At 45.3% G+C, this 27,616-nt stretch overlaps 2 protein-coding genes across 3 annotated transcripts; one reads left to right on the forward strand and one right to left on the reverse strand.

Moving 5' to 3' along the window:
• The first annotated feature begins 1,611 nt into the window (after nucleotides 1-1,611).
• On the forward strand, nucleotides 1,612-22,456 carry ireb2 (iron-responsive element binding protein 2). Of its 2 annotated transcripts, XR_011310784.1 has the most exons (23): nucleotides 1,612-1,657; nucleotides 4,029-4,115; nucleotides 4,822-4,987; nucleotides 5,286-5,423; nucleotides 5,590-5,826; nucleotides 6,212-6,281; nucleotides 6,506-6,689; nucleotides 7,009-7,148; nucleotides 7,368-7,539; nucleotides 7,756-7,856; nucleotides 8,087-8,203; nucleotides 8,362-8,521; nucleotides 8,868-9,003; nucleotides 10,136-10,220; nucleotides 10,318-10,474; nucleotides 10,863-10,987; nucleotides 11,290-11,394; nucleotides 11,547-11,689; nucleotides 13,063-13,210; nucleotides 13,350-13,472; nucleotides 14,297-14,482; nucleotides 14,604-15,859; nucleotides 21,775-22,456. XR_011310784.1 is itself a non-coding variant. In XM_069695374.1 (22 exons), exons 1-22 carry the CDS (start codon nucleotides 1,633-1,635, stop codon nucleotides 14,712-14,714), a joined length of 2,916 nt encoding a protein of 971 aa, XP_069551475.1. In that variant the 5' UTR covers nucleotides 1,612-1,632; the 3' UTR covers nucleotides 14,715-16,204. The 2 variants fall into 2 exon arrangements, 1 of the variants encoding a protein (XP_069551475.1); XM_069695374.1 differs by lacking the exon at nucleotides 21,775-22,456 and having other exon boundaries at nucleotides 14,604-16,204.
• Nucleotides 18,484-27,581, reverse strand: snx1a (sorting nexin 1a). Its single transcript, XM_069695375.1, has 15 exons — nucleotides 27,435-27,581; nucleotides 24,739-25,654; nucleotides 23,185-23,318; nucleotides 22,857-22,932; nucleotides 22,563-22,606; nucleotides 22,165-22,306; nucleotides 21,995-22,073; nucleotides 21,760-21,835; nucleotides 21,405-21,518; nucleotides 21,027-21,120; nucleotides 20,443-20,648; nucleotides 20,094-20,237; nucleotides 19,746-19,826; nucleotides 19,590-19,661; nucleotides 18,484-18,683 (listed from the first exon to the last, which is right to left on the reverse strand). Exons 1-15 carry the CDS (start codon nucleotides 27,561-27,563, stop codon nucleotides 18,633-18,635), a joined length of 2,358 nt encoding a protein of 785 aa, XP_069551476.1. The 5' UTR covers nucleotides 27,564-27,581; the 3' UTR covers nucleotides 18,484-18,632.
• Between the last annotated feature and the right edge of the window lie 35 nt (nucleotides 27,582-27,616).

Genomic DNA, 27,616 nt, shown 5'->3' on the forward strand with positions numbered 1-27,616 from the left:
TAATTTGACGATGAGATGTATTCACGGCCCGATACAATCGTAGGAAAGTAGCATTCATCACAATATGACCGTCCTAAATATTACTACATTCAACAAAAGTAATGAGTTATATCAACAAAATGTACACTTAAGTATCAGATTTTGAAGTATTATATTCAGTTATATTTTTTTATTATAAAAATGTACGTGTTCAATAATTCCTGACACAATAGGTATGCAGCATCTTAATTGTTATTATATATTTTTAACTGAAACCACGCATCAGATTTAATAAACAGATTATATGTTTTTCAAATTAGTTTCCAAAGTAGCCTACCACTTCTACTCGTAAAAAGAGTCTGACCAATAAATCATCCAAGACGATATATACATCTAACGATATTTATAGATATGTCAGAATTGGTCATGGTATTGTTATGTCAGCCAATAAATGACGAGAAATTGGAGAAAAGAAATACCAACCTTGTGTGAAACAGTGTAGGAGGTGTATATTTCTTTATAAACTAGGAGAACTACAATTTGTATAGGTCACACTAAAGTTGTTATGTCTGACCAGCACTGGAAAAGTCCGAGGTGCCTTGAAGGCAGCGCGAGTTGCCCTCAACTGTACTGTCACGTGGGACCTTTGCGAAAGCACTTTTAAAGTCACAGTCAGTCATTTATAATTTCATAAGGACGTGAGCAGACGGGACCAGCTCCAGCCCCAAGGCCCCGCTACAGGATAAAGATAGTTGATTGATGGATGAAAAACAATGTTACATTCATTAATAAAGTATTTTTTCTTAAGAATTTGTTTCTGTCTTATCATATTTATTTTTCTAGTGGCTGTAAATTCAAATGTCTCCCTTTTCTTTTGTGTTGACCATAAGGTTTAAAGTTTGAACTAACATGAAGGATGCAGTAGACCTAAGGGGATCAATTGCATGACTCAAACTTCACACTTATGCTGAGATTGAACTGCATATGGCACTACATCTAACTAGATCTAAATAAATATGGCTGTGCAACAAACATGTTTTACTTTTTCTACGTATTTATTTAGATAAATATTCAGATTTTATTTAAAAGGTAAGTATTATTACTCATTATTATTATTATTATTATATTATTTCATGCAAGGACTGGAGACTCTCTTACATACATGTCCATATTTTGGGTATGACGATTGAACTTTGATGAATACAAGGAGCTCCATGACAACTCAGAAAGTTCAATCAGGTGATAAAGACAGTGAAAATGGAGCTGAAAGCTCCAGAAAAGCCAGTAAGTGGACCTTGAGTTTCCCTAAGTTAATTTAATTTAATTTAATTTAATTTCCATACCTTTTACAAAGGACAATGAATTTAGTTTTAGTTGTAATAGCGTGAACATGTTCCAGAATGAGTATGTAATTCCTTGAAAGATGACGCATAATAATGCGTCCATTTGAGGCTGTTCAGGATTTAAAACGTCTTCATCTAAATGTTCTGTAAAAATAATAAATGTTTTATTTTTTATTTTGTGGCCAACGGGTGAATGGGCGTGGCCAACGGGGGGGAGTGGGCGTGGCCTCCTATCCCTGTGCTCTGATTGGTCAGCTCCGTGTTGCCTGCGCCGTAGTGAGAACGGGTCGTGTCGGTTTCAGAAGTCATCATGGCGCTCGCTTCCCCAGTCAAAGGTAAAGGGATGTCTTCTGCTAACCTTACATAACAAGCTGCCATCCTAATCCACCTTTTTACCCTGAAGGCACGGACGGGGTTTTAGAAGGCGTCCTCGCCGTGAAAGGAGTTGTCATTCGCTTTTAGTTAACGTTACGCGAAGCGTAACCGGCGACACGGTGTTGAGACGGAAAAGCTAACGTTAGCTAGCACAACTGAGGACGAGCTTCACTCTGCTCACGAAGACACGACTGAAGCCTTCATTAAGAGTAAATTACCTTGTGTTTCCTTATCTCTTGAAGACGTCCCCCCCCGCCCTCCTCTCCTCCTCCCCGGTAGCTCGATAAGTCCTTGTTTAACGAGAGTGGTGCTTGACGATAAGATTGAGCGTTAGCCGCGGTTAGCTCCGCGGCCGCCGTCCTCACGGAGTCACCGGGACAGGGACAAACACAAACACCGACACATATGTGGACATGTGTGTTTCTACCGATACGATGTTTCCGTTTGATCTGTGACGTCACAGACCTCAACGACACTGACCGGGAAATCAAACTACGTCCAGTTGTAGTTTAGCTTTGAGCTGGTGGTTGTTTTGGGGTTGTTTTTTTTTTAATAATAATTTGCCTTCAAGCTGTCAAACAGGAATAATATTTGTGTTCAGCGGGCCAACGTCGCCTGCTGCTTTATCACGGGGATTGACCTCCACGGGATTTCTCGTCGAACCAGCCTGTGTTTATTAACGATGTTGTTCCTCAAATAGTACATAATGTACTGTGTACTTTCCATCCAGCCTGTTTTGCATTAGATTCAGGCTGATAGTTGTCAGAGGCCGCCGGGTCTGACCGAAGCCACAGTGAGGAAGGGAAACGTGAGGGTCACGTGAAGAGTAAGTAAACATGAGCGTTATCAGCAAGCTGCTTGTGAGCTATCTTACCAGAAGAAAGCAAAGCAGAGAAAATGTAGCGCGAGATGTGACCACTCATTTTTGACAAATCTACGTAGGGTATGTTTTAATTGAACTCCTAGACGTGTTTCAGCGGATGTGGCTGCACAAACTACTTACTGTGGGAGTATTTGATGGAACCTTTGTTTTAAAACTAGGTTTTGTCTTCCTGAGTAAATGTACAGCCTTTTGTTCATTTGCCCTCTTCTCCTCCTCCTCCTCCTCCTCCTCCTCCTCCTCCTCCTCCTCCTCCTCCTCCACCAGCAGCAGCAGCGTTCTTGCTCTTGGTGCAGTGCCACACCACTAGTGAACATGTCTAGTGGAAATACTGCAGATGAAGAAGATAGGAAACCCTTAGTGTGTCCGTCACATTGGTGTATTATCAGATTCGTAGGAATTTCACTGAACCGTTGTATATGCATGTGTTTACATTTATTTTCAAGTACGTGACGGGCTCTTACTTTTTACCTCTGTGTCTTGAACACTTTTTGTACCCACTGAATACATGCAAGGTTTGTGAAACTAACACCACAAAAGATACTTCATATTTAAGATTATGGCTATTTGGCCTAGTCCAGGTGATTGTTTGCAGTTTCTGTTTCATAATGTTCAAAAAAAAAAGTGTTGCTTTTAAAGGTAGGAACCTGAGAGCTAAAGTTACAGTACGATGTCCTGTTGAGAGCCCGCTGAGTGCCGCGTTGTGCCAAGACTCCAAAGACCACTCAGTCCAACGGGGTTCAACACGTGCTTTTACACCAACTCTTAAAGCAGAATTCCTTCATCATTCAATGATACGACCTGATTTTTCTCGCTCCCAGCTTCTGGTTCAAACTGTCCACCTATTGAGTCTGTACTGTCATCTAATCCAAATCCTGCTATATTAGTTTTATTTATGGAAATGGGACAATTTCTTTTACTGTCACTGATATTTTACCGGGCTGCAGCAATCTCTTGAGGTAAAGGGAACCTCATTCTGCATGTGGTCACTGAACAATGATTAAAGACAACTAAAGAAGTAATGAGACTCGAAAGATATTTTTCAGGTCATTTTTTTTGGCACTGCATTTACATTCCTCTGTAACCAATTTTTTTTTTATTGCTGAATATCTGAGAAACAGATTCAGACTGACTGCACAGCCACTAATAACTACTAATAATCACCAATACTATATGATATGTAATTATTAAAATGTAAACCTCCTGCCAGTTTTTTAGACATGGCTGAAGCCTCATCGTCATTCATTTCTTTTGAGGAGGTAAATGTAAGTAAAAGTAATTGGCCTTTTGTTTATGCCACTGGGATTATTTAGTAAATCTCTCAGATTAAACCTGGCTTCTCTGTAAACGCAACACATACAAACACACTCGTGGAGTGAATCCATCTGCGGGCTGGAATTGTAGTTGTAGTGTTTTAATACATGTTTATTATGTTTACTTCTCCTCTGCAGAGCACCCGTACAGCCGTCTGATCGACACACTAAAAGATGGCAGCATCAAGTTCTTCAATCCACATAAATTACGTGATCCAAGATACGGTGAGTTCAGGGTCCTCTGACTAGCGAATACTGCAAGCTAACATGTGTTCAAGGACATTGCACAATAAAGATCTGTCAGTGTGTTGAGCTTCACACTCACTTAATAAGATTGTGTACCACTGGTGTGAGTAAACATGTGTGCATGTGAAAGGTCTTAAAGAACATTTGTTCATATTTGAGATCAGGCCCGTTTACACATCGGAAAGTCTGGACCAAGGTTCATGTTAATGTCACGTTGTTACATTGACATTAGTTTGTAGATGGCCATGCGTCACACTTCTCTGTTTGAACAGAGGAAAACGAATGAACAGATGAATTTTGTTGCACTGATCTTATGATTATACTAGTGTTACTACCATCAGACCAAATTACAATGAAATATTTATTCTCCTCGTCTCCCATTTTTACTCTTCTGGGCCTTTTTCTTTTGCTATTGTTTAACAGGTGACGGGAGCCTGCCTCAACTGTCTGTAATTGGTTCAAAAGTCTGAACCATCCAGAACATGTTGTCAAGTCTAGTCTAGATAACACATTTATACACAACAAAAGTGACCTGCGAGATACCTCCAGGGTCCATTTCGGGTCCTAATCTGTTGTCATCGTATATTCTGCCTCTTGGCTTCAGTTTGTCGATGAAACTGAGACACATTGTTTACTGTGGGAAATTAAAGGGCAACACCCTTTTTTTTTTTTTTGCTCTGTATAGACAAGCTGCCTCTATCCATCCGTGTCCTACTGGAGGCAGCAATTCGTAACTGCGATGGATTTTACACAAAAGAAGAAGACGTCCAGAACATCTTGGACTGGCAGCAGCAGCAGAATAACGCCGAGGTGCCGTTTTCTCCCGCTCGAGTCCTCCTGCAGGACTTCACGTGAGTTTCACAGGGTTTCACTCCAACACCAGTTCTCAATGCTGGAAAACGTGACATCCTTCACTTTCCCTTTAATTAGAGAAATCCCAGTGGATGGTGACGAAATGTGGGTGAAAACATGTCAGCCACCAGCAATTAGTTTGTCAGATCTTGTGTCATTCTGAGCTTTCTTTACATTCTTTGACAAGTTATTTATATTATAAGCTTTGTAAATGAAAAGCAACTTTAAGTTATGCAGTGATTTCCTGTAAATCCCTGAAGAAAGGTTTATTTTTTTCCCTCTGCTTTCCTCTGACAGTGGTATTCCTGCCATGGTGGACCTGGCAGCCATGAGGGACGCCGTGGCCAAACATGGTGTGGATCCTGGCCTGGTCAACCCTAAATGCCCCACAGACCTCATCGTAGACCACTCATTACAGATCGATTATAGCAAATGGTGTGTTTGCTTTTATCTTTTCCTTTTGCATATCGTGAATCTATAATTGAATCTATTATTTTCATATGAAGTTGAATTAGTTAAAAAAGTTTTGTGGCCATTATTACTTTAAGCAAGAATGCCGATCTGCTTCATTAATTCTCCTTTCTTTATATTTCATCCACAGTGCCATACAGAATGCTCCCAACCCCGGCGGAGGGGACGGTCCAAACCAGAGCCAGGGCCCTGCCCGCTCCATCCCCTCCAGGCCTCCGTCCAGAGGGGGCTCTCAGTGTGGAGGCCAGCGGAGCTCGTGCAGTAAAGGTGCCTGCAGCGACCCTCCAGCCTCCCCAGGTGGACCTTCTGTCCAGCAGATCGAGAACACACCTCTCCTCTGCCCTTTCCACCAGAAGCCCGTCTCTGAGTAAGTTTTGGAGGGCAAGCGGCCGATGACGTGCAGAGAGTAGACAAACAATCAAAAGTAAACAGCAGTGAAAAACAGACCTCAAATCTGAGATTTTCTGTGGAGAGGATGTGAGTAGTTCTGCTTTTGTCCCATGTTGTTTGCTCATTCATTTGCTCAAAAGACCCCAAAATGCAACAAGTGCAACTATGAAACTCCATACATTTTCACAGACTCGCGTTTGTCCTATGTCGAACTATATTTTTTAATGATTCACATAGTAACGAATTGTTTTAACACTTTCAAAAGATGCCACACTCATGTTGAATGACTTGACATATTGTTACAGACTGACACAGAGTTCTTACTCAGCATATTTACTGTGGATTTGTTCTCTTTTTTGCAGACCTGAAACAGCAGTGAAGAATCAGGAAATGGAACTGAACAGAAACAAAGAGAGGCTTCAGTTCTTTAAGGTACTTTTGGGGCATACTTTGCAGTCTTTACATCAAAATGAATATTTTCATGAAGAAGAAACTGGTTTATAGCTTACATTAATAAATCGGCCTGAAAAAGTCTCCATTTTGAAAACATACAATATGAAAAAAGTCTCCGTCAGAGAGCAGAACAAAACTGTATTTGGACCCGAAACAGGACACTCGGTTAAATGTTAACATTCTTCGTTTTGTTTATCAAACAGTGGTGTTCAAAAGCATTTAAGAACGTGAACGTGGTTCCTCCGGACGTCGGTGCCGTCCACCAGGTGAACTTGGAGTATCTGTCCAGGGTGGTGCAGATCAGCGATGGTTTGATCTACCCCGACAGCGTGGTGGGAACCGACTCCCACACCACCATGATCAACGGCCTGGGCATCCTGGGCTGGGGTAACACGTTTTCAGATGAACATTTCTTCTCCCACTTCTGTTGTACATTTGATCAACCGGTCGAGTGGAACATGTGTAACGTGGGTCTGTGTTGGTGCGACTCCTCCGAGTAGTGACTAGATGGTTCAGACAGACAGAAGAAAAGGCAAAACACAACTGTTAGTTAGAGGACATCAAAAACTGCTTAACTGAATGGAGAAAGAGGCTTTACTGGACGTAACCCAGAGTCACTTTGCAATGCAAATCGGGTAAACCACTGATCTCTGTTATTTTAAAATACTCCCGAGTTATTTTTGTTCATGCTTCTTTCTTCCACCAGGTGTTGGAGGAATTGAGTCAGAAGCCGTGATGCTGGGCCAGCCAGTGTCTCTGACTCTTCCTCAGGTGGTGGGCTGTAAGCTGGTGGGCTCCATTAACCCTCTGACCACATCCATAGACATCGTCCTCGGCATCACAAAGGTAACACTCTCTAAACTTGGCATGTTTTTAAAAAAAAAATACACTTTATATACAGAAGGACGACACGTCCCCACTTCCTGCCAGTCTCCAAAAGTTTTATAATTGCAAACTATAGGAATCAAAAAGGGTAAGCATCACACGGTATAAAACTCTATTCACAAAACCACACTCATCGTGCCTTTTAAAGTTTCCTGATGTATCCTTGCTTTGATTTTTCAGCACTTGCGGCAAGCCGGGATCGCCGGGAAGTTTGTTGAGTTTTTTGGACCTGGCGTGGCCCAGCTGTCCGCTCCCGACAGAACCACCATTGCCAACATGTGCCCGGAGTACAACGCTACAGTCAGCTTCTTCCCCGTCGACCGAGTCACACTCAAGCACTTTAAAAAGACAAGTGAGTCATCCAAGCACTACTGTTGATTCAAAATATTTTCCTTTACAGCTTTGCAGCACAGCGTACCGAAGCAACTTACATTTCCTACCTGACTTTACTGGGTATTTCCTGCTGTGTGTCCATGTCCAGGAATAGTAGTTGTAACTGCAACTGTCACCATCGCCACAACGTCTTTCATGGTGTTTTAAGTTAACGTGTCATGATTTGCCCTCCCAGATTTCACCCAGGAAAAACTTGAATTGTTGGAGTCTTACATGAAGGCTGTAAAACTTTTCCGAAGCTACGAAGACCCCTCAGAAGACCCCGAGTACTCGGAGGTCAGTCTTATATCTGAATCCGAGCGCCTCTGCCTGCCGCTACAGTAGCTATTTATGTGAAACGGAGAAGTTATTTCTTTTTGAATGGGACATTTTATTTAAACTGGTAGTTTGATTTAAAATGGAGTCGGTCCTAATAGCTCTAACATGTTCGGGTGATGAAGTCGCAGACGTAGAGAGGTGCTTCTTTTCATAATGAGCAGAAATAGAAACCACTGATCTCTGTGCAGGTGATTGAGATCAACCTGAGCTCCATGGTGCCCTACGTCAGTGGACCGAAGAGGCCTCAGGACAGAGTGGCCGTTAGCAGCATGAAACAGGACTTCAAGAGTTGTCTTAATGAGAAGGTAACAATAAGACTCTCATATTCATGTTGACTATTATCCTCAGTTGAAAGTGTGATTTAGGTGAAGCAGATATTTGGGGATTCTGCGGGAGTCGTAATTCCCGGAGATGCTGCTGACGCATTGCTGACATCAAGTGTTTGCCTTTGGTCCGTCGTCAGGTGGGTTTCAAAGGCTTCCACATCTCTAAGGAGAAGCAGGAGACCTGCGTCCCGTTCCTGCACTGTGGTCAGGAGTACCAGCTGACTCACGGCTCCGTGGTCATCGCTGCTGTCATCAGCTGCACCAACAACTGCAACCCGTCTGTCATGCTGACCGCAGGTACAAAAAATGAATCCGAATATTTAGATCTATTTAGAAATATTCCCTCATTTCAGTTGATTGTTAATTTTCTACGGTCAGTCCATTTTCCTCTTCTGACATTTCAAATAAGCTTCTAACTTTATCAGCCATATTGTGGATTCAACATACACTCATTTATTTATTTATTTTGAATCCCACTTTCTAAACTCATCAAAGACGTTTTCATTTCTGCTCGAAAGCATCAATCAAATTATATCGCTCTTCTGTCACTCATTAAAACTAATATACTGCTTTGTAATATCTCTCTGTGTCGCTATTGACTCGGTGCACATCTGCATAACACATCTGTCTTTGTGATTGACAGGTCTCCTGGCCAAAAAGGCCGTAGAGGCCGGGCTCGTCGTCAAACCTTACATTCGGACCAGCCTGGCTCCAGGAAGTGGCATGGTCACTCACTACCTCAACACCAGTGGAGTCCTGCCTTACTTTAGCCAGCTGGGGTGAGCATGTGTACACAGTGACGATGACACGCACGCGCGCACGCACGCACACACACACACACACACACACACACACACACACACACACACACACCTAGGTAGCTACAGGGCAATGACCTGAGATGACCCAGCATTTGACGCTTTGATCCGGTTCAACCTGCACTTGACCAGTTTACTTTGACTCAGCTTTGATTTTGAAAGAATTAACGCGTTTCTATAACAAGTTTACTCTTTTAAAGCTTAATATTTTATATAATCTCTTAATGCAGTCTTTGCCTTATGTAAATAACGTTTTAATGGCCATCTTAAAAGGTGCTTTATATACAGACTTGTCTTGCCTAAGGATGACTAGTGTTTGATATATTGAAATTGTACAGTAGATTCTTGTAGACCTCACAACTATGAATTGTATTAATCTGAATTGTGTTGTGCAGTATGCAAAATAAGTCTGTATGTAAAGTCCTTTCTAAGTTCATAGTAACTACTAGCTGCTGTCTAGACAAATTGGTGATTTACTAAACTAGGTTTCACCCTTTGACTGCCTATAAAAAAAATGGGTGTGTCTTCCTTGAGGTCACCTGAAGGTTATGGAGATTGACTCCCTTTTTGAGCCAGCGCCATGTGGCCATTTGAGGAACTGCAGGCTGCTGGCTCAGTCTTTTTTCAGTCCTGGAGATGGCCACTTGTTTTCCCCCTGAAAACATAAGCAATGTGTAAACAAGCTGCTAAGAACATCTGTAGCGGTGACACGTAAAACAGGATGTAAATGTGTAACATAACTGCTAAATAAGTATTTTAATAGCCAAACAATACTTTAAACTTTACTGTCACTACTTTTTGAAATGCAGGTATGACTTAAATTTATTTATATATTCATACAAGGAGAAATATGTTGCATTTGAAGCTTTAGCAAGAGCTTTTATGACAAGATAATTCCATATTTTAGCAGTAATGTGTGCAGGTCTTTTCATGTAGTTTAATGACATTAATCTAACCCCGTACCGGCAATGTGGTCTGACGGTAAAACATGACTGAACATGTGCTATTTATTCCTGTCAAATACAAGCTTTGTGTGTCAAAGTGGTGACACAAAGGAAACGGATTTATAACTGCGTTGTCTTTTCCATGGCAGGTTTGAGGTGATAGGTTACGGTTGCGCCACCTGCGTCGGGAACACGGCGCCGTTACCAGAAGCCGTCGTGGATGCAATCAAGCAGGTGAGATCCTCGTAACGCTCGTAACGCTCCTCCTGCAGCTCTTTAAAACAAAGTGCATTCGACAGCGGTCAGATCTCAATGATGTGCTCTGTTCCAGGGGGATCTGGTGGCCTGCGGCGTGTTATCCGGAAACAGGCACTTTGAAGGGCGCCTGTGCGACTGCGTACGTGCCAACTACCTGGCCTCCCCTCCCCTGGTGGTGGCTTATGCCATTGCGGGCACTGTGGGAATCGACTTCGACGAAGAGCCTTTGGGTAAGGAGGAGCTCTCTTCAGCTGTTTCTCTTGACGCTGCAGATCATCAGGGGATTGTGGGCAGATTATAATCTGAGTGAGCATGAAGTGATTCACCGTCAGCCACAGAAGAGGTTAAAACAACAACAACAGGGTGAGTTAGTGGAAGTACTGCAGTGGAATAAACACAGGATGAACCACAAAGAAGGATCCTTATTGAATATTGCTTTCGTTTACTTTCATGGAAGATGTCGATTTTCTGCTTTTGCACCTGCGCTCCCAGCTTCCACTGCTGAGACGCCAACATCTAAAAAGCTCTCTGTGAAGCAGGCTGGACAGACGTTGACAGAAAGAGCTGCGCGTCATCATTTTCCTGATTCTAACATTGTTCCCGTTGTTGCTTAAACAGGTGTGACCTCAGAGGGGAGGGAGGTGTACCTGCGCGATATCTGGCCGTCCAGAGAGGAGGTCCAACAGACCGAAGAGGACACAATCATTTCCTCCATCTTCAAGGACCTCAGGGGAAGGATGGAGGTCAGGTTATTCGTGTATAATTACACCGTGTCTACACAGAAAGCACAGCATGAGCAGCACGTTAAGCAGCATCTCGGCGTGTGTTCACGCGGGAGGTGTTCAGGTACAGCGTTGGGCGTAGGTCACCTGCGTTTTTAAGCCCAATATACAATGACTTTATTTAAATGGAGAAAAATCAAATCGAAGCCCTAAAAATACACTTCAGATGATGTGAAATGATTTCTGTGTCGACACAGTGTTCTCCTGCAGTCTTTCCTCCGTGTGTTTTAACTGAGTTCAAATGTTGTTGCGCTCTCCTGCAGAAAGGGAACACCTTCTGGAACAACATTGACTGTCCGGACTCGGCCGTTTTCCCCTGGGAACACAAGTCCACATACATCCGTTCACCGTCTTTCTTCAGCAAGTTGGTAAGCGGTCTGAGCCTCGACGTGAACAGTCTCTGGCCGTATGTGGACCACGGGGGCTCTCCCGGCCTCTCCTATATCGAAGAAACACTGCCGCTGTCACCAGGAGTCGGCCAGTAAACAGCTGCTGTGTCTCTCCATGTTTCCTGTCTCAGAGTAAAGAGCTGCCCGTCCCCCAGTCGATAGAAAACGCTCACGCCTTGCTGTTCCTCGGAGACAAAGTGACCACGGACCACATCTCACCGGCCGGCAGCATCGCGAGGGCCAGCGCTGCTGCCAAGTACCTGCTGAGCAAACGGTCAGTGTCAAGCTTCCTCACTCATGAATCATCATTTTTGCTGACCTAACTATTGTTCATTCGAGTAAAACAGAGGTGCACCGTGACGAAAGTGTCATTTGGAAGTATTTGTACTCTCCTTGAGTATTTCCATTTGATGCTACTTTGCTTTTTCCACTCCACTTCAACTCCATTTATTTTAAAGCATTAGTAGCTTTGTAGATGCAGATTTGACACTGTCGATTTTATGACGAGCTTTTACAATCCGACACATTGTTAGATTAAACCAGAGGTTTCCAAACGTTTCAGTCTCCCGACGTCTTACAAACAGCAGTGTGTCGTCGAGGTCACAACCTGCGTCTCGAGTTGTTAACAGCGCCACCAAATAGGGATTTTTTTTGTTTTTCCTTCCCCCCCCCCCATTAAACTTCTTAGATGGTTCCATTTCGATAAATATTCTCGTGATCCAACATCTCACCAAAAATCAAAGATGAGAGAAAAAGTCTCCAAAAAAACTGAAAACAGATTGGTGGATCAGAACTTTGCGGTTTCTTCGTTCCTCTCCCAGAAATCACGACAACTCCTCACGAGTGTCTTCTGTCTCTTATACCGTTTATGAAGAAGTTCAAACTGGCTCCACCTGCAGCAGGAACATGCTGCTGACACACTGATGCGTCACTGTTCATCATCTAATGACGTCATATATAATAATCGATCCGTCAGAGGGACCAAAACTAAACTCTTACTTTAACACGTTAAGTACATTTTACTGCCAACACTCACGTTCTGATGCTTAAGTGGGATTTTTCACGCGTTACTTTTGCTTGTGGAGTATTTTTACACGGCAGCACCGATACGTTTTCTCAAGTGAAGGATCGGAACACATCGTGATGGTGAAACGATTTTATACGAACGCTTAACGCTCCCGAAGCAGCGACTCGGCACAACTTTTTACTCGAGGAGGTTTGATGGTCCCGTTCATGAAGTGACCCGCGGGGACGAAACGGCAGTTGGTGGAAAGTTTCGAGACTTCAGCGCATGTCGAAAACACGATCCGAGCTCGTACATGGTGAACATCCTGCGTCGATACTCTCACCTGAAACACTTCATCTTCTCTCTGAAAGTAATGTTTCATGGAGGCAGAGATCGTCCAATCAAACATAATAAACAACATTTGTTTACCTTGTTGTTATGTTATGATGTTGAAAACAGAAACTGTGATGGGTACGGAACAGAATATTATTAACGTGACACGGCTACATAGTAACAGTGAGAAGGTAAACAGACACGACGGCCACGTACGACAACAAACCGCGGCGACAACGGGCACCGAGGACGTGGTTGTTTACCACCGGACGCTTGTTTATTCATCAGTGCTGCATGTTGTCTCTCAGGCTGACGCCGCGGGAGTTCAACTCGTACGGAGCTCGCCGAGGGAACGACGGCGTGATGACCAGAGGAACGTTCGCCAGCATCAAGCTCCAAAATCGATTCATCGGCAAACCGGGCCCGAAGACTTTGCACATTCCTTCGGGCCAGACGGTGAGTAGCAGCACGAGCCGGACATCGCTGTGACCTTCGACCCCTGCGTGGCTCCGGGCTCGGGGCAGACTAGACGGGGGTGTTGTTTCGGCCATGTCAGACCTGCTGCTGATAACCTGTCTGTCCTCCTGTCTGTCAGCTGGACGTCTTTGAGGCGGCTGACCGCTATCAGAGAGACGGCGTTCCCCTCATCATCCTGGCAGGCAAAGACTACGGCTCTGGAAGCTCCAGGGACTGGGTCGCCAAAGGACCGTACCTGCTGGTAAACTACAGCACACAGTTCCCTTCCACACCAACTTCTCCATTTTCCAACCTGAACATGAACAACTTAATGTTGCCTGTGTTTGAAGACAACACGTTTTTAACGGACCGTCTCAGCCAACGTCCTTAAAGGAAAACGAAAGCGCCTGCTGATAATCGCTGACAGGCGGCATGACGTTCATGAATCATGAGGTGAACGACCTCAGCGAGTCTTTTACTGCCATTTCACCGGATGCAGGCTGCGACATGTTGCACCGAAGGAACCGGACGAGATGATGAAATAAACTGACGAGTTCAGCCGCTCTGCTTTTTTTTTCTTTTTTTTTTTTTTAAATCGTCTGACAGTTTGTAACTGACGCGATCAGCTGACTTTGCTCCGAGCTGATTGGCTGTTAAAAGAGGTGACGTGCATTACATTGTGATTTGTTCAGCGGGAGGCGACGTCCTCAGCTGGTTTGAGTCCAGCTGAAACGGGACAGTTCACACTGCTGCAACTTCTCAAACACTTTCACCTCGTGGCAAATCAAAGTTCTGATAATCGTCCCAACTGTCTGCTTTGAGTCCGTATTTCTGACGCGACGCTTCACCATGTTTCATCAGTGCATATTAGACAATTGGTCAAATATGGGCAAATTTAAAAGTTCATACTGCATTTCAGTGAATCAGACGCGCTTCTATTTAGTTGTCCATGTTGTCTTAAGTCTGAGGAATAAAATATGGCCCGCAACCCGTTTAAGAGTAGGGGAACTTAGCACGTGGCCAAATTTCACTGAACACATTGAGCGAGCCGTCGGTTGACCCTTTCGAACATGTGTGCGGTTGCAGGGCGTGCGTGCGGTCATCGCCGAGAGCTTCGAGAAGCTGCACAAGAAGCAGCTGGTGGGGATGGGCGTCGTGCCGCTCCAGTTCCTGTCCGGCCAGAACGCCGACTCGCTGGAGCTCAGCGGGAAGGAGAGGTTCAGCGTCGCCCTGCCGGGGAGCCTGAGTCCGCTGCAGCAGCTCACGGTCAAGGTGAGCTGCGCCGCCGTCACCGGCGTCCCCCCCCCCCCCCCCGCCGGCCGCCGGCCTCCGCTGGGAAATGTGCTGAATTCGCCGGTTCGGTGACGGATGTTGTTTCTGCGTTCTCTTACAGACCAGCCAGGGGAAGTCCTTCCTCGTCACCGCGCTGTTCGACACCGACATGGACGTTAACTTCTTCCAACACGGGGGGCTTCTTCGATACGTCGCTCGGACGTTGCTCTGAAACGGCCCGCGGCCCTCCGATCGTGCACTGCAGGTCCTTGAACAGCAGCTCTTCATTCGACGTCTTCATCATGTACAAAAAAAAAAAAAAAAAAAGGAAGGAAGGAAGGAAGGAAGGAAGGAAGGCGGACGCTGGAGCTGGATTAACGTCCCGGGACGTTCTCCTCATCAAAAACAAGTGGTGACATTCACTCTGTAAAGAGAACCTAGACAACCTTTGATCATAGTTGTTTTTTTTGTGTGTTTTATTATCGGAGTACTGAGAGGACTGAGCCAAGAAGAAATGAATCCCGCTTCTGTTAAACTCATGAAAACAATCCTGCCTCTGAAGGCTGACACGGTGCTCGGTACGATGGCACCAATGCGTCGCCGCTTTCTCACAACAACAAAGTCAAAAATATTGCGCAGCGTTGATGTCACTTCCCCATGTTTCTTATTGGGGCCCCAACAATCTTATGTAAATTAAAGTGCTGTTCTTATTTTTCTTTAATCAAACCTTCCAATACAGTCATCTGTCTTTTTATCGTGGGGGAAAAAAACATGACATTCTTCTTCTTCTTCTTCTTGTTACCGGCGTCACTAAACTCCCGACGTGAACGCGTCTCTGTCCTCTGCGTCACATTAAAGGTCCCTTCAAACACTTCTTCAGCAGTAACAGACCAGCCCCGTTCGCCCCGTTTTCCACTCTTGGTGCGAAGCTCGGCTCGGCTCACGGAGCGGCTTCACGTCCCCCCCCCTGCAGACACGAGCGGCGTCATCTCGTCGTCTTTCCCGACATCAGTCTCTCCTCCCTCTTGACTTCTTGGATATTCCTAAAGCTCCTCGCATGAGGAGATTGTCAACCATCAACCTGCTTGATTGCAGTTTGAGCTGAATTTAAAGTAAACCTGCCGCCTATAAAACATGATCCATCCCAAGTCACACGTCTTCAGGTTCTGGACTGGTTTTCTTCTTCTTCTTCTTCATGCCGGCTGTTTGATTTGATATCTGTTGATGTTGGAACCAGTGTCGGTTCCGGTTGAAGAGTTTCCTGCTGGACTAAACGGCACATCCTGAAATCCTCCTCCCGGCGAAACACGATCTGCGATGTGGACTTGGAGCCTTTAAGCGTTTGTTTTCTGCAGAGCGTGACGCTGTGTGTTTACGGTAAGTTATCAGTTGACGCCTACACGAGTCTGTAACGTTTCAAAACCATTAACTGCCTAAAAAAAAAAAAGAAAGAAAAGGAGCGGAGGCGAGCGCCCTTCGTTGTTTTGGGCGCGTCGTGAACACGTCGCGGTTTCTGCGCTGCTTGATTTTACAGGACGCGTCGGCTCGTTTTTAGTGCTTCAGCGACCGCAGGATGAAACGTGAAGACCGAAGCCTCGCGGCGAACCGCTCCCATCGTCTCGCTTCAGAGGAGGAAACAAACGTGTGCAGACCGAGCGTGTCGCTGCACACGGTGAGATCTGAATCATATTGTAAATCGTTTTTAATAAACGGTTAAGAATACCTGGAGGCGGAGTTACTTACAGGTCAGTTCACGAAGTGTGACGGGGAGGAGAGCTCAGTCCGGAAACGTTTGAACGTGTCCAGACGGAAGAAATCGTAATCGAGTTGCATTATGGGAAATCGTAGGATCCAGCAAATTTTTTTTCACTCCCGTTATATTGTGGAAAAGACCAAAGTACAGAAAGAAGACTCTCGAGTCGGAAGTTCTTTATGAAATTTCCAAGTGTAAACAGTGCAACTTTTATTGATTTGTTTTAAAAGAACTTTCTATGACACAGTGCATGTTGCCGACATTGCTCCGCACGTTGACACGAGATGACATACAGTACACGAGGCCACGCTAACAACCGGGGGGTTTGAAATCGAGTGATGTTGAAACATTTAAAACAAGCACGAATCGAACTGACCTCCAAAAAAAAAAAAAAAAAAAAAACCCGAAAAAAAAACCGGTGCAAAGAAATGTCTGCAAGTTAAAGGACTCCTCACCGACAAACCAAACCTTACAGTGGAGCGAAGTCGCTGCACGGCTTCAGTTTACGTGCAAAATGTGAAAATTAAAGCTTTAATCAAAAGACGGCGGCCGCGTCGTCGCGACGGCGGCTCGTTACTGATTCGTGTTAAAACTGCAGGCTGAGGCTCGACGGAAGATTTAAACATCAGCGTGTTCACTACACGGGATTAATCTCAAGTCTACGAGTCGACATCAGTCCGGTTCCAATGAGCTCAGACGGGCCGTTAAAGGGCCGCGCCGGTGTTTCTGCACGTTGGTGCCCAATTTACTGGAATCAGACGGGACGGAGAGAGCAGGAGCTGAAATGATCCAGCGGCCAATTAACTGTTCGATAACTGAAGTCACTCGTCCAGTAAAAACACCAAACAGCTGTCGGTTCCACGTCTGCTCCTTTTCCGTTTTCTGTCGTCATAAATTAAAGGACCCTTGTGAATATTTTGACGTAAACAAAAAGTTCACTGCATCTTCAAATTCCTCATGAAACATTTAGGAAGCTGATTTTTTTTTTTTTTTTTTTTGGGGGGGGGGGAATAATTTGAAGCCGACATGATTTAAATCTGTGGCCGTTTTATTTGAGTTTCCAAATTGCGTAAGCGGGACTATCTTCCTGCTAACTATCCCACAATGCAAAGCTTAGTATTTAAATTTTTTTTTTTTTTTTACAGACGTAAACAAAAACAACAACTATTAGAAAGGGTACCTTTAAATACCCGCTGCATTGAATCGTTAGACAAACCAAAGAGGACGCGACCTCGGGAGTAAAAACCCGCCGTTCGTCGGGACGCGGCGACCGAGCGTTCTCCGGAGGAGCTCGTGATCCCGCCGAGACTCGAAACTCGCCCGAGTCGGCAAATTCGAGAGCGCCTGCGGTTAAGTTGTCGCCGAGTCGCGGGTGCCTGGTGACGGAGTTGCTGCACGGAGGGGTTCACCGAGAGGATCGGCGGTTTCGAGGCTCCGCAGCTGGATTTTCATTCGCAAAACAGAATGTTGAGAGAAGAAGAAGAAGAATTTGTAGGCAAACGGGCCGGGAGGAGAAAAACACCGCCGTGGTTCTTACGGCTTGGAAGCGTTTGGCTTGATGTCAACGGGTCTACAACTTTCTCCCAAAGTGCTGTCTGGACAAAAAAAAACAACAAAACAAAAAAACCCACAAACACAGTTCTGATTTAAAAGGCAGCGACATCGAGTTCGCGGAACGCGTTAAACCGGCGACGACCGACGCGAATCTGAAGCCGCTCATCAGCCTGCACGCCCGTCGTCAGCGTCGCAGCACTCTGAATACGAAAGGAAAAGAAAACAACATGGCTGGTACGTAAGTATTTTATCCACCTGGTGGAAGTGCGCATAAATCTTTTATTTGAATTTTTTTTTTTTTTTTTTTTTTAACTTTTCTTGAATCCCTTTTGAGTCGGTTAAGAAGAAGAAACGAGCGAGACTCTTGGCCGCGGTCTTCATCTGGGTCCCCAGAAATCTTTCGACGAGAGAGCAGCCGCGCTTGTAAACAATCCACCACTGCTGATGCGAAGGAGCTCCCCGACCGCACGAGGGAGAAAACCCTGAGAACAACGGACTCCGTTCACGTCCCTTCTCCGCGGGACGCCGACGGAGTCGCTCGTCGACTCGTTCTCTCTTCTCGTCCGTCGGGAACTTTGTATACGCAAACTCTTTTCATCTAATAAGAAAATATTTGTGGGAGGTTAAATGAAAATATACAATTATTAATACAGTAGGATACAGAGCTATATGTTAAAGGTGATTTAAAAAAAAAAACAACAACAACAAAAAAACAAAAACAACAAAACAGGTTGATTGTATCTCCCTTTACAATGCACGCATTTTCCTTGGTTTAAAGGCAGAAGAGGTAAAGTGTATAAGAGAAAGGCCTGTTTAGTCGTCCACGCTGCCGCTGCGCCGGGATTAGGCGATCGCTTTTGCTTCCGGTAGGAAAGCCTCCCAGTACTTTATCAGCTGGGGAGAGAAACAAAGACAGACACGTGTGACGTCCGACGCCAAAAAACAAAACAAAAACGGATCCATCTTTTCATTTCTGCTGCAGCTTTCCTTGTTCCCCAAACCCCTTTTCAAAACCAATGACCTCATTAGTTCAGACAAAACATCGAGCAAAACAACATCCAAAAGATCTTTTGGCTTTATTTTGTGAAGTTTTTAAAATGATTTTCAAATTTAAAAAAAAAAAAAAGAAACATTTTGGAGTTTTTAAAACAGCTGGTAATAAAAAAAAAAATTAAAAAAAATCGGCCCTAAACTTTCTTGTTTCTTCCATCATGTAAAAAAATAATAATTCGTACCCCTCTTTAAAGATCACATTTGATGTCTTTTCTGAACGTCTGCAGGCAAATACATTGTTTTTTTCATGCATTGGTCAAATTTGAGGTTTTGGCCTCTTTTACTTCCAGAACACGTCAGTGGAAAGAAAAAAAAAAATCATAATCAACGTGAAGGTGTTATTTTCTAAAATGTTTGTATTTGCGTCTGTAGATTTGTTCCAAATTCACAAAAAGGTAGTTTATTTAAAAGGTTATAAAATTTAAAAAAAAAAATGAATCAAGCTATGAATGATAAATGAACAAATCCTTCAGGAAAAACCTCCCGTATATAGATGGGAATAGCGTGTACGAGTACTGCAATATTACAATACATAAAAATGAATATTAATAAATAAATAAATCTCCACTTTTTAACTTCCCTGTTTTATTCTCATCTATATTTTTAGAAAACAATTTGCTCATATGTCACAAGTTTTCCTAAAACATGGCAAAAAAAATTATTTATTTATGTCTGTTGACAATTCTTTCTAATTTATGGAATTATTAAAAATTGACACCAGAACTATTTGAGTGGATAGAAAGTCACCTGTTGCTGAGACTGAAGCAGAGACTCCAAGTACTTGATGATCTGCCTTTTGAAATTCTTGGTCTTTTCTTTCTGCGGAGACATTTATGAAAGGCGGTTATCATTTCAAACATTTGCAGAAAGCGGCGCGGACGCGACGAGGAGGATCGTGTTTACCTCAAAGCGGACGACTTCCTTGCGCACGGTTGCGGAGACTCTTTCAAAGTCTCTCTCGTACTGCGTCACTTTGGCCTCCCACTGTTCTCCGGGACAAAAGAAAAGAGTCTCAACCCAACGACCTTCACACGGCTTCCTTCCGTGTTTAACACGTGACGACGTTCCTAGATCAACTCTGATTACGATCACGCTCTCCGTTAACAAGTGACGACGGGAAGAGGAAATAAAACCCTTTAAAAGAAATTTAAAGAAAAAAAGCAGCAGCAGCACACACGGAGCTCTCCGGGCGTCCCGAGCTCGTCTCGGTTCTTTTCACGGTGTTAAGTATTTTTGGGCGCGTCGTCGTACCTCAGCGATCTCCTCTTTGGCCAGCTGCAGCTTGTCCGGCTTGTTGGCCCACAGCAGTTTGGCCTCGGTCTCCCTCTTCTTCTGCAGCATGGCCTGAGCGTCCTGCCAGCGCTGCCACGCCTTCATCCGCTGGTCAAACGACCCCTGCGAGGGCGCAAAGCGCACACGGACCAGGCTCATATCTGGATCCTGCTTTCACGGCTTCTTTTCAAAGCAACTTTCCAAACAAAAGTTATTTTCCTTCACTGTTAAAAAGGGACATTTTGCTCGTTGCGGTGGAATAAAAATGTTAAATTTATTTTTTTTTAAATGCAGTTTTAGAAACCGCCTTAACAAATGCGCTCGGTACCCTCACGGCTCCCAGCAGCCGGATGTAATCTGCGATCAGCTCTGCGAAGCTGAAGGTGTCGTTGGCAGCTTGGTCCTGGTGGAGCTGCTCCATCTTGTCCTCCACCTCGGCCAGCTGGGACAGAGCGCGGGACAGGGCCGTGTTGTCCTCGGCGCTGCCCAGCATGGCCGTACTCTTGGCGAAGCTCGCCGTGTTCAGGGACAACTCTGGAGGGACGAGCGAGACGCGTTAATCAGTAAAAGATCGGTTTCCGTCTCGTGACGCCGGTCGAACGAACGAACGAACGAACGAGACAATCGGCTACGAACTTTGGAAGTACGGAGAGGAAACCAAAAATAGCAGAGACGATGACTGCGGGGCAGAACGTCTGTCTTGGTTCTCACAATGTACTTTTTAAATCGTGGGCAGCACTTGAACATTTTCTGACGCCACCGCCCTCGTGTGGCTGCAGCGAGAAAGACGGCGTCACGCTCATTTGACGTCGTTTTATCAATTTTGGCCACAAATCAAACAAACAGAAACAACTGCCTGATCACCGATGATCATAAAGCGATCTATTCTCAGCTCGCGGTTGGAAAACGAACCTTTTCTGTGGACGACCAGGGACTCGACGAGCGCGTGGAGCTTCCTGAACTGCTGGTCTGCCGTCTCCACCTCCTGCAGCTTCTCCTCGAACCACTGCAGCAAAACACGGCGTTAAGCGTGACCGCGACACCGAACTCCGGCTTTTCCCACATTCACCCCTGATCTCGGTTTCAAGATTGTTGTTAATCTGTTCCCTGAACTGCAAATATCAAAAACGTGCGACCGGAAGCTTGTGCTCAACTTCTAGTTCATGAAACTTTGTGCTTCGAAAGGGGGAAAAAAAAAAGATTTCCTCATTCGGAAGAAACGACGCGTCGCGTCGAGAGCTCGTCGGGAGAAGACGACGCCGTGCTCAGCGGGATCGCGGCTCCACTCACCACGTCGGACTCGTTCATCTTGATGGTCATTTTACTGACGGCGTCCGTCGCCTTGTTGATCATTTTGAGGAAGCCGGCGCCGCTCAGGGCCTGAGTGCTCACCGCTCTGGGCAGCTGGAGAGACACGGACGTTAGCAACACACGTCATCAACAACAAAACGAAGAAGGGAAAACTTCAGCTGAACACGGGGATCGGGCAGAAGCGCACGGCGTCAGTCCGAACGTGTTCCCTTCATCTGATCATAGATTTCTACGTGCAATAAAAGATCATTTCGTGAGTGAATGGTGCGCTGAAAAGACGTCCGGGACGGGGTTTGAGGTATTAAGAGAGTAAAACTAAATGAATGTGTCTCACGTCCTCTCTCTCCAGGAACTCTCGGACATCCGGATCTTGGAGCAGCGACGGGTGAGTCACCACCCGCTGGAGATACCTGTCACACGAGAACACGTCACATGACCGCTTCACTTGTGTAACGATCTGAGCACCTTTCATTTTACGGGGACGTCCAAACACAGGTGCGCAAGTCCACCTGGATTCGTGGAACTCGACTTGTGAATAAGCAGCTTCGGCTTCATTCCTCGTCTCTCACCTCTCCAGAGCGCCTCGTCTCCTCTCCACGAAGTCCGCAGACGAGGAATCCTCCTTTCCCACCTTCACCTTCGTCATCCCTGCGAGAGACAACATTTACTGTCGCGGCCGAATGCGGAGCGCGGTCGGAACGGCAGAAGACGAGAGTGAAGGGGAGCCCGGTCGGATTACCCATGATGCTCTTCTCCGGCGGCGGAGGCACGATGAATCCACCTGGGCCGTGTTTTTCAGAAAGCTTCTCGTAGAGGCCGAGGAAGTCGCTGAAGCGTCGCCTCACTGTGAATGTCTTGCTGCGGAACATGGGCAGCGTGCTCTGAAACAGACGATCCGGAGGGGGAAACAATCCTTGGCTTTTATTCGGGCTCATGTGTTTGGTGAATTACGACGAACAGTATCTGATGCGACGCGTGTTTGAGTTTCTCTCTCGACGCTCGGACCAGTATTTCCTCTCTGCGCACTGTCAGCACATATCTGAGGAGTAACTGCAGTAACTTTCTCAGGATTTTATATATGTTTATATATATATATATATAGACCGAGTGAAACGCCGCACAGTGGCAAGTTTTTACCTGCGTGGATACTTTGTAGGCCATGTAGGCGGTCATACCGTCGCCTGAAGGGAAAAAAAGACACAAGCGGACATAAACACTTGCAGAACACGACTCCGTTATTTAAGAGCTCCTCGTCTCGCGGTACTCGTGTCACTTCACAAGTCAATCACAATGAAATCAAGCATTTTCCAATCATCTTTACCTTCTTGACGTTTATGATGCACAAACCAATTTGTCGCCCCGTCGTAATAAATGAAATGAGCCCAGCTGCGTTATTCATTTAACGTGAAACTTAAAAGTAACAAGCCTCACCTATTTTTTCAGGATCTTTGACAGAGACAAAGATCTCAAATTTGTCTTCGAGCTCCTCCTCTTCCTCTTCTTCCAACTGAAACAAATATTAAAGCAGAAAGTCTAAACGGACACGAGAGTCATCTTGTTAGAGCAGAGTTTGGGGTTTGTAAGGAGGAGGGGAAAGTTTGTTCTGGTGGGACGTTAAACTGGAAAGAACCGAATATTCGCCCGGTTTCTCCAAAATTCAGGAGGTGAAAAAAAAAAAAAAAAAAAATGGTGTGTAGAAATTGCAAATCCTGGGATGCTACTTGTTGCAGTCTCAGTCCGGGTTGAGATATGAACGTACCTCTTCCAGGGCAGCAGGCGGAGGCTTGACCAGGCTGGCAGCCGCTGACAGGGAGGCGGAGGCGGAGGGTTTGGCCGTCGCCTCCTTCTTTCTCTCGTTCCTTGGACTGTCGAGTGAAAGCTCCACCGTAGCTTCTGTAAGAGAGAAAAGGGGGGAAAAAAAACAACCAAAAACCAGATGAAGGTCATACTGTGTTGAACGTGCAGCGAGATGCTCCGTTATCTACTTCACACAGTAAACTCTCCCAAAGGTCAAACTCTGCAGGCAAAAAGACATCTTTTTCACGCACCGCTCAACGTTTCGATTTTTGGGCTATTTTGCTTCTATAAAATGTCGTTTTTCAGACGAGCGGAATGAAAACGTCCCAAAGAAAAATGCGCTTTGTGTATTTGCGCCTGTAGATTTTCTTCTGAATTCACAAAAGGTATAAAAAAAAAATAAAATAAAATAAAAAATGTTTTCTAAAGCGGGCTATGAATGACACACGAACGAGCCCGTCTGTAAAAAACCTTCAGAACGTAGATGGAAACGCAACTGGAAGGTTTCTTGTGTTTAAGTGCTGCTGGAGGTCGGAGTTTTGGAATAAACTCCTTTCCAGAAAGCCATCTTCACTCTTACGGTACATTCGATACATAATTCAAAAACCTCTCTCGCACTCGGGAGTCAGAAGTGTTCGCTTCAGCAGCTCCGACACACACTACGCTCTCCAGCTGTATTCAGAAGCTCTTTACAGAGAAGCTTGTTTGTAGATCATTCACAACCCGATTTATAACACGTTTTATTCTCACCAACGTGACTCGTTTTTCGAGTTTTATGAAGTGATAAAAAAAAAAAGAAACATCCAAAATCCTCTCAGAAAAAAACCTTTGACTCTTAATATGTCGACAAAATAAAACAAGAATTTCGAACCGGGTTTTATCCAAAGTTCTTCTGGAAATGAATGCAAATTGAATGAAATAGTGCCTCATATGCATAAACAAAACCATACAATTTCAGAATAATTTTCATACAAAGAATAACTGTCTTAACAGAAGCACCCAGATGGGGCGGCTTCACGGCGATGGCTCGCAATTAAAGTTGTTCCCCTATTTCCATGCAGTGGCCTCAATAAAACATGGAGCGATTACCCTGTAATAAAATGACTTTCAGGTATTTAAAAGAAGATGACGGAGATTATGAGTGTTTTGAACTTCCTTCTGACCAATCACTTATTGGAAGCAGACGGATATTTGGGGTTTAACATCAGATCAGTGTACGTACCTGGCACAAACACGGGAATTTAAACGGTCTAAGCAAACCGAAATAACGCTGGAAAGATTAAATAAATCTTTACAAACCTGCTATTCATCAACGGGCTCCACCTCACTATTGCTGCCCTCACTACACACTTAAATCTGGGTTTGAGTGTAAAGATTAATTATTGACCTGAAACTGTGGTAAAATTCAGGGTCAAAAGCTGTGGGGACAGATAGGAGGAAGGCCTCGAGTTGAGAATATGTCACCGCCGATAAAATCCTGACCACGTAAACTGGAGAATAAAAATGGTGGACGCACCGGCGAATATGTCCGTCTCCTCCTCAGAGTGGACTCCGTTGGTCCTGGAGGTGACGGTGCCGCTGACGCTGGGCACTGTGGTGACGGCTTCCTCCGTGAAGATGTCTGCAGGTTCTTGCAGCGGTCCTCCAGCAGCAGCTTTAGACGGGACCGATTTCTCCTTCTGCTCCGGGTTGATGGTTTTCTTGGCGACGGCGCCGAGCGGCTCGCCGAACAGATCCTCGTCCGGCTCGCCGAACAGGCTCCTCTGCTGCTTGGCGGATTTAGTCTGCCGCGGTTCCGAGAACAAGTCGATCCCCTCGTCTTCGAACAGATCCATCGCCGCCCCGCTGAGTTTTTTGGCACCGGCGGCGTCAGCGGCAGCAGCAGGAGGAGGAAGAGGAGGAGGAGGAGCGTCGCCGAGCAGGTCAACCAAAGGGTCGGCGATGTTGTCACTCGCAGGCGGCTGCTGCATGTTGAAGTCACCGCTCGGGTCGATAACCGGAGCCGGGGACGCTTCTTTTGCTTCCTGCTTGGCGTCACTTCCTGTTTCCCAGTCACCGGGTGGATCTGTTTCGCCGCTGGTCATTTCACCTTTATCTGTCGCTGCTCCCGCAGCAACATCCGCCTCCGCCGCTTCCTCTCTCTGCGCTTCGGTTTCACTTCCCAAAATGTCAACAAAATCATCCGAGGGCTCATCGAGAGGGATTTCATGGGAAACGGCCCTCTCAGCTGTGACGGTTATGTTGTTTGTCAGGTCGAAAAACTCATCCAACGGTTCACTGATGACGTCGCTCGCTGGTGCGTTTCCTGCTCGTCTGCTGACGGGCTCGAATAAAGGATCGTTCACGATGTCGCTGGGAGGCTGCGATGAAACGTCACTGGGTTCACCGGCGGGCGCCGTCGGAGAATCCATTTTGATGAGCGGAGGGCTGATCTGGAGACGAGGGGGGGGGGGGGATGATTCTCATTATTAATATTACGATACAATCATACACAGCAAAACAACAAAACCATATCAAATTGCCCGTAAACATTTTGAAAAGACCGCTGCAACGTAACCAGCTCAGGCACGCGGCCGTTTGCTCTTCACATATTTGATTTTCTTTAAAATGTTGCTTAAGGCGCAACTTCTATGAAATCAACAACCAAGTCAAACACATTTTTAAAGGCGCTTTGATTGGTTTTTGCTGGTTAACTTGATTAAAAAAAAAAAAAAAAAAAGAGAAATTGGTTTGAACACATAAACCGTTAATCATGTGATCTGTAAGTGTTGAAGACAGCTGCCTTTGTGAGTGAATTCCCAGGTGTTTGATTTTGCATGATTTTTGCATGGTATTATTCAAGAGCCACTTCCAGTGGGAAACACAACAACAGATCATTCAACACCACAACGTCTCACTGGACGCAGAAATAGTCCCTTAAAACCACAAAGTATGAACTTTGTAACTCAGCAAGCAAAGACCGGCTGAAATATTTCATCACGTTTCAGAAGTAGCTTCAACAGACAAATCCCCACAAGAACGATCGTGGACTTGCACTACGTGCCAACGGTCCCGTAGTAAATCCCACTTTTCAAATGGTTGCAAGGATCAGTTTTAGTTGAAACGGTTCGGAGGTGTTCAGTCAACTTTTCGCCCTGAAGTCTGCAGTTTTTGGATTGTACCGTGTAGACTAAAGGTGATATTTGTCCAGTCACATCGAAGAAACCTTAAGAAACACTTAGGTGCCCCTAATAAAGTGGCAAATAAAAAAAATTTTAAACAAAAATGCAAATGGTTTCTTGGGCAAGTTGCTAATTAAAGTAAACGAAAAAGGAGAAATGAAATGATCAACACGTCTCTTCATGCAGGAGATCCGACTCCAAACATTCCTTCAGTTTCAAGCTCTGTGAACTGAAGCATCCATAAATGCTGACTAATGTTTTCCACGCAGGAGTGAGTGAGTCCAGCACTGAAGAAAAAAACATAAAAATTCAGAGACAGCAACTTTTCGACGTCTCCTCTGAACTTTGACTGCAGGAAAACATCCGGGTTCTGCCCATGTGACCGCAGCGCGCTCACATGACAGAAGGCTGCCCGAGCCAGCTTTTAATCCTCAAACACACAACAACAACAAAACAACAACAACAACACAAACACGAACACAAATGTGAACTTTACAAAAGTCCACAGTCCGACCACACAGACGTCTCTCTCTTAAAGTCTTAAACTGGGCCGCTTGCTGACTTTCTTCACCTGTGAACGGGGCCCTGAAAGTCTGCACGCCACAAACACCGAGCTTCAACAAGACGAGTCTGCACAGAAAACACCAACTTATCGACCGGACGGGACGTGATGTGACCTGGAAACCAAACCAGGGCGGCAGAGACTCGCAGAGACTCGGTAGAGACTCGGCAGAGACTCGGACCTCCCGACAGGTAGGACGCAGCTCCTCCAGCTAAACGACAGGCTCTCCCTATCAACGTCGTTTTCTGGGCGGTAAAACCGGATATATATATATATATAAATATACATACATATATATATATATAAATTTAAAAAAAATGCAGCTCGACACCTCAGAAAGTTTTGCTAAATAAATAAAAAATAAGTTAAATCTAAACAGTGGCCGTTGTAGCCGCGCCGCCGGTTAGCTAACCAACCGTCGGCGCCTTCCTCGGGGGAAGTTGGCCTCGAGCAGACCGCTCGCGTGACTTTCGCTCCGCGGAGACGTACTGCGCTCACGAAGAGGTCCTCCCCGTCGTCCTCATCACTGTCTCGGCCTCCGACTTCCTCGGAGTCCAGCACGTCCTGGTCCTCGGAGTCGGGGAACGGAGGAGGACTTCGCTCCGAGCTGGTCGCCATCTTTCTCTCTCTCTCTCTCTCTCTCTCTCTCTCTCTCGCTCTTTAAAACGCGC

This window comes from Brachyistius frenatus, unplaced genomic scaffold (genome assembly GCF_029030835.1).
Source record: "Brachyistius frenatus isolate BFR_SWC_R1_liver_20210118 unplaced genomic scaffold, ASM2903083v1 Contig_19, whole genome shotgun sequence".
NCBI classification, from domain to species: Eukaryota; Metazoa; Chordata; class Actinopteri; family Embiotocidae; genus Brachyistius; species Brachyistius frenatus.

What these genes read in the sequence shown, in the direction of transcription:
- ireb2 (XM_069695374.1), top strand. Translation starts at nt 1,633, where the DNA reads ATGGCGCTCGCTTCCCCAGTCAAAG. An exon ending in ACCTCAGGGGAAGGATGGAG is followed by an intron (nt 10,988 to 11,289) that starts GTCAGGTTATTC and finishes GCTCTCCTGCAG; the next exon opens with AAAGGGAACACCTTCTGGAA. An exon ending in AAGTACCTGCTGAGCAAACG is followed by an intron (nt 11,690 to 13,062) that starts GTCAGTGTCAAG and finishes GTTGTCTCTCAG; the next exon opens with GCTGACGCCGCGGGAGTTCA.
- snx1a (XM_069695375.1), bottom strand. Translation starts at nt 27,563, where the DNA reads ATGGCGACCAGCTCGGAGCGAAGTCCTCCTCCGTTCCCCGACTCCGAG. An exon ending in GCCGGAGAAGAGCATCATGG is followed by an intron (nt 22,074 to 22,164) that starts GTAATCCGACCG and finishes TGTCTCTCGCAG; the next exon opens with GGATGACGAAGGTGAAGGTG. An exon ending in TGCTTCAGTCTCAGCAACAG is followed by an intron (nt 18,684 to 19,589) that starts GTGACTTTCTAT and finishes TTCTCTCCCCAG; the next exon opens with CTGATAAAGTACTGGGAGGC.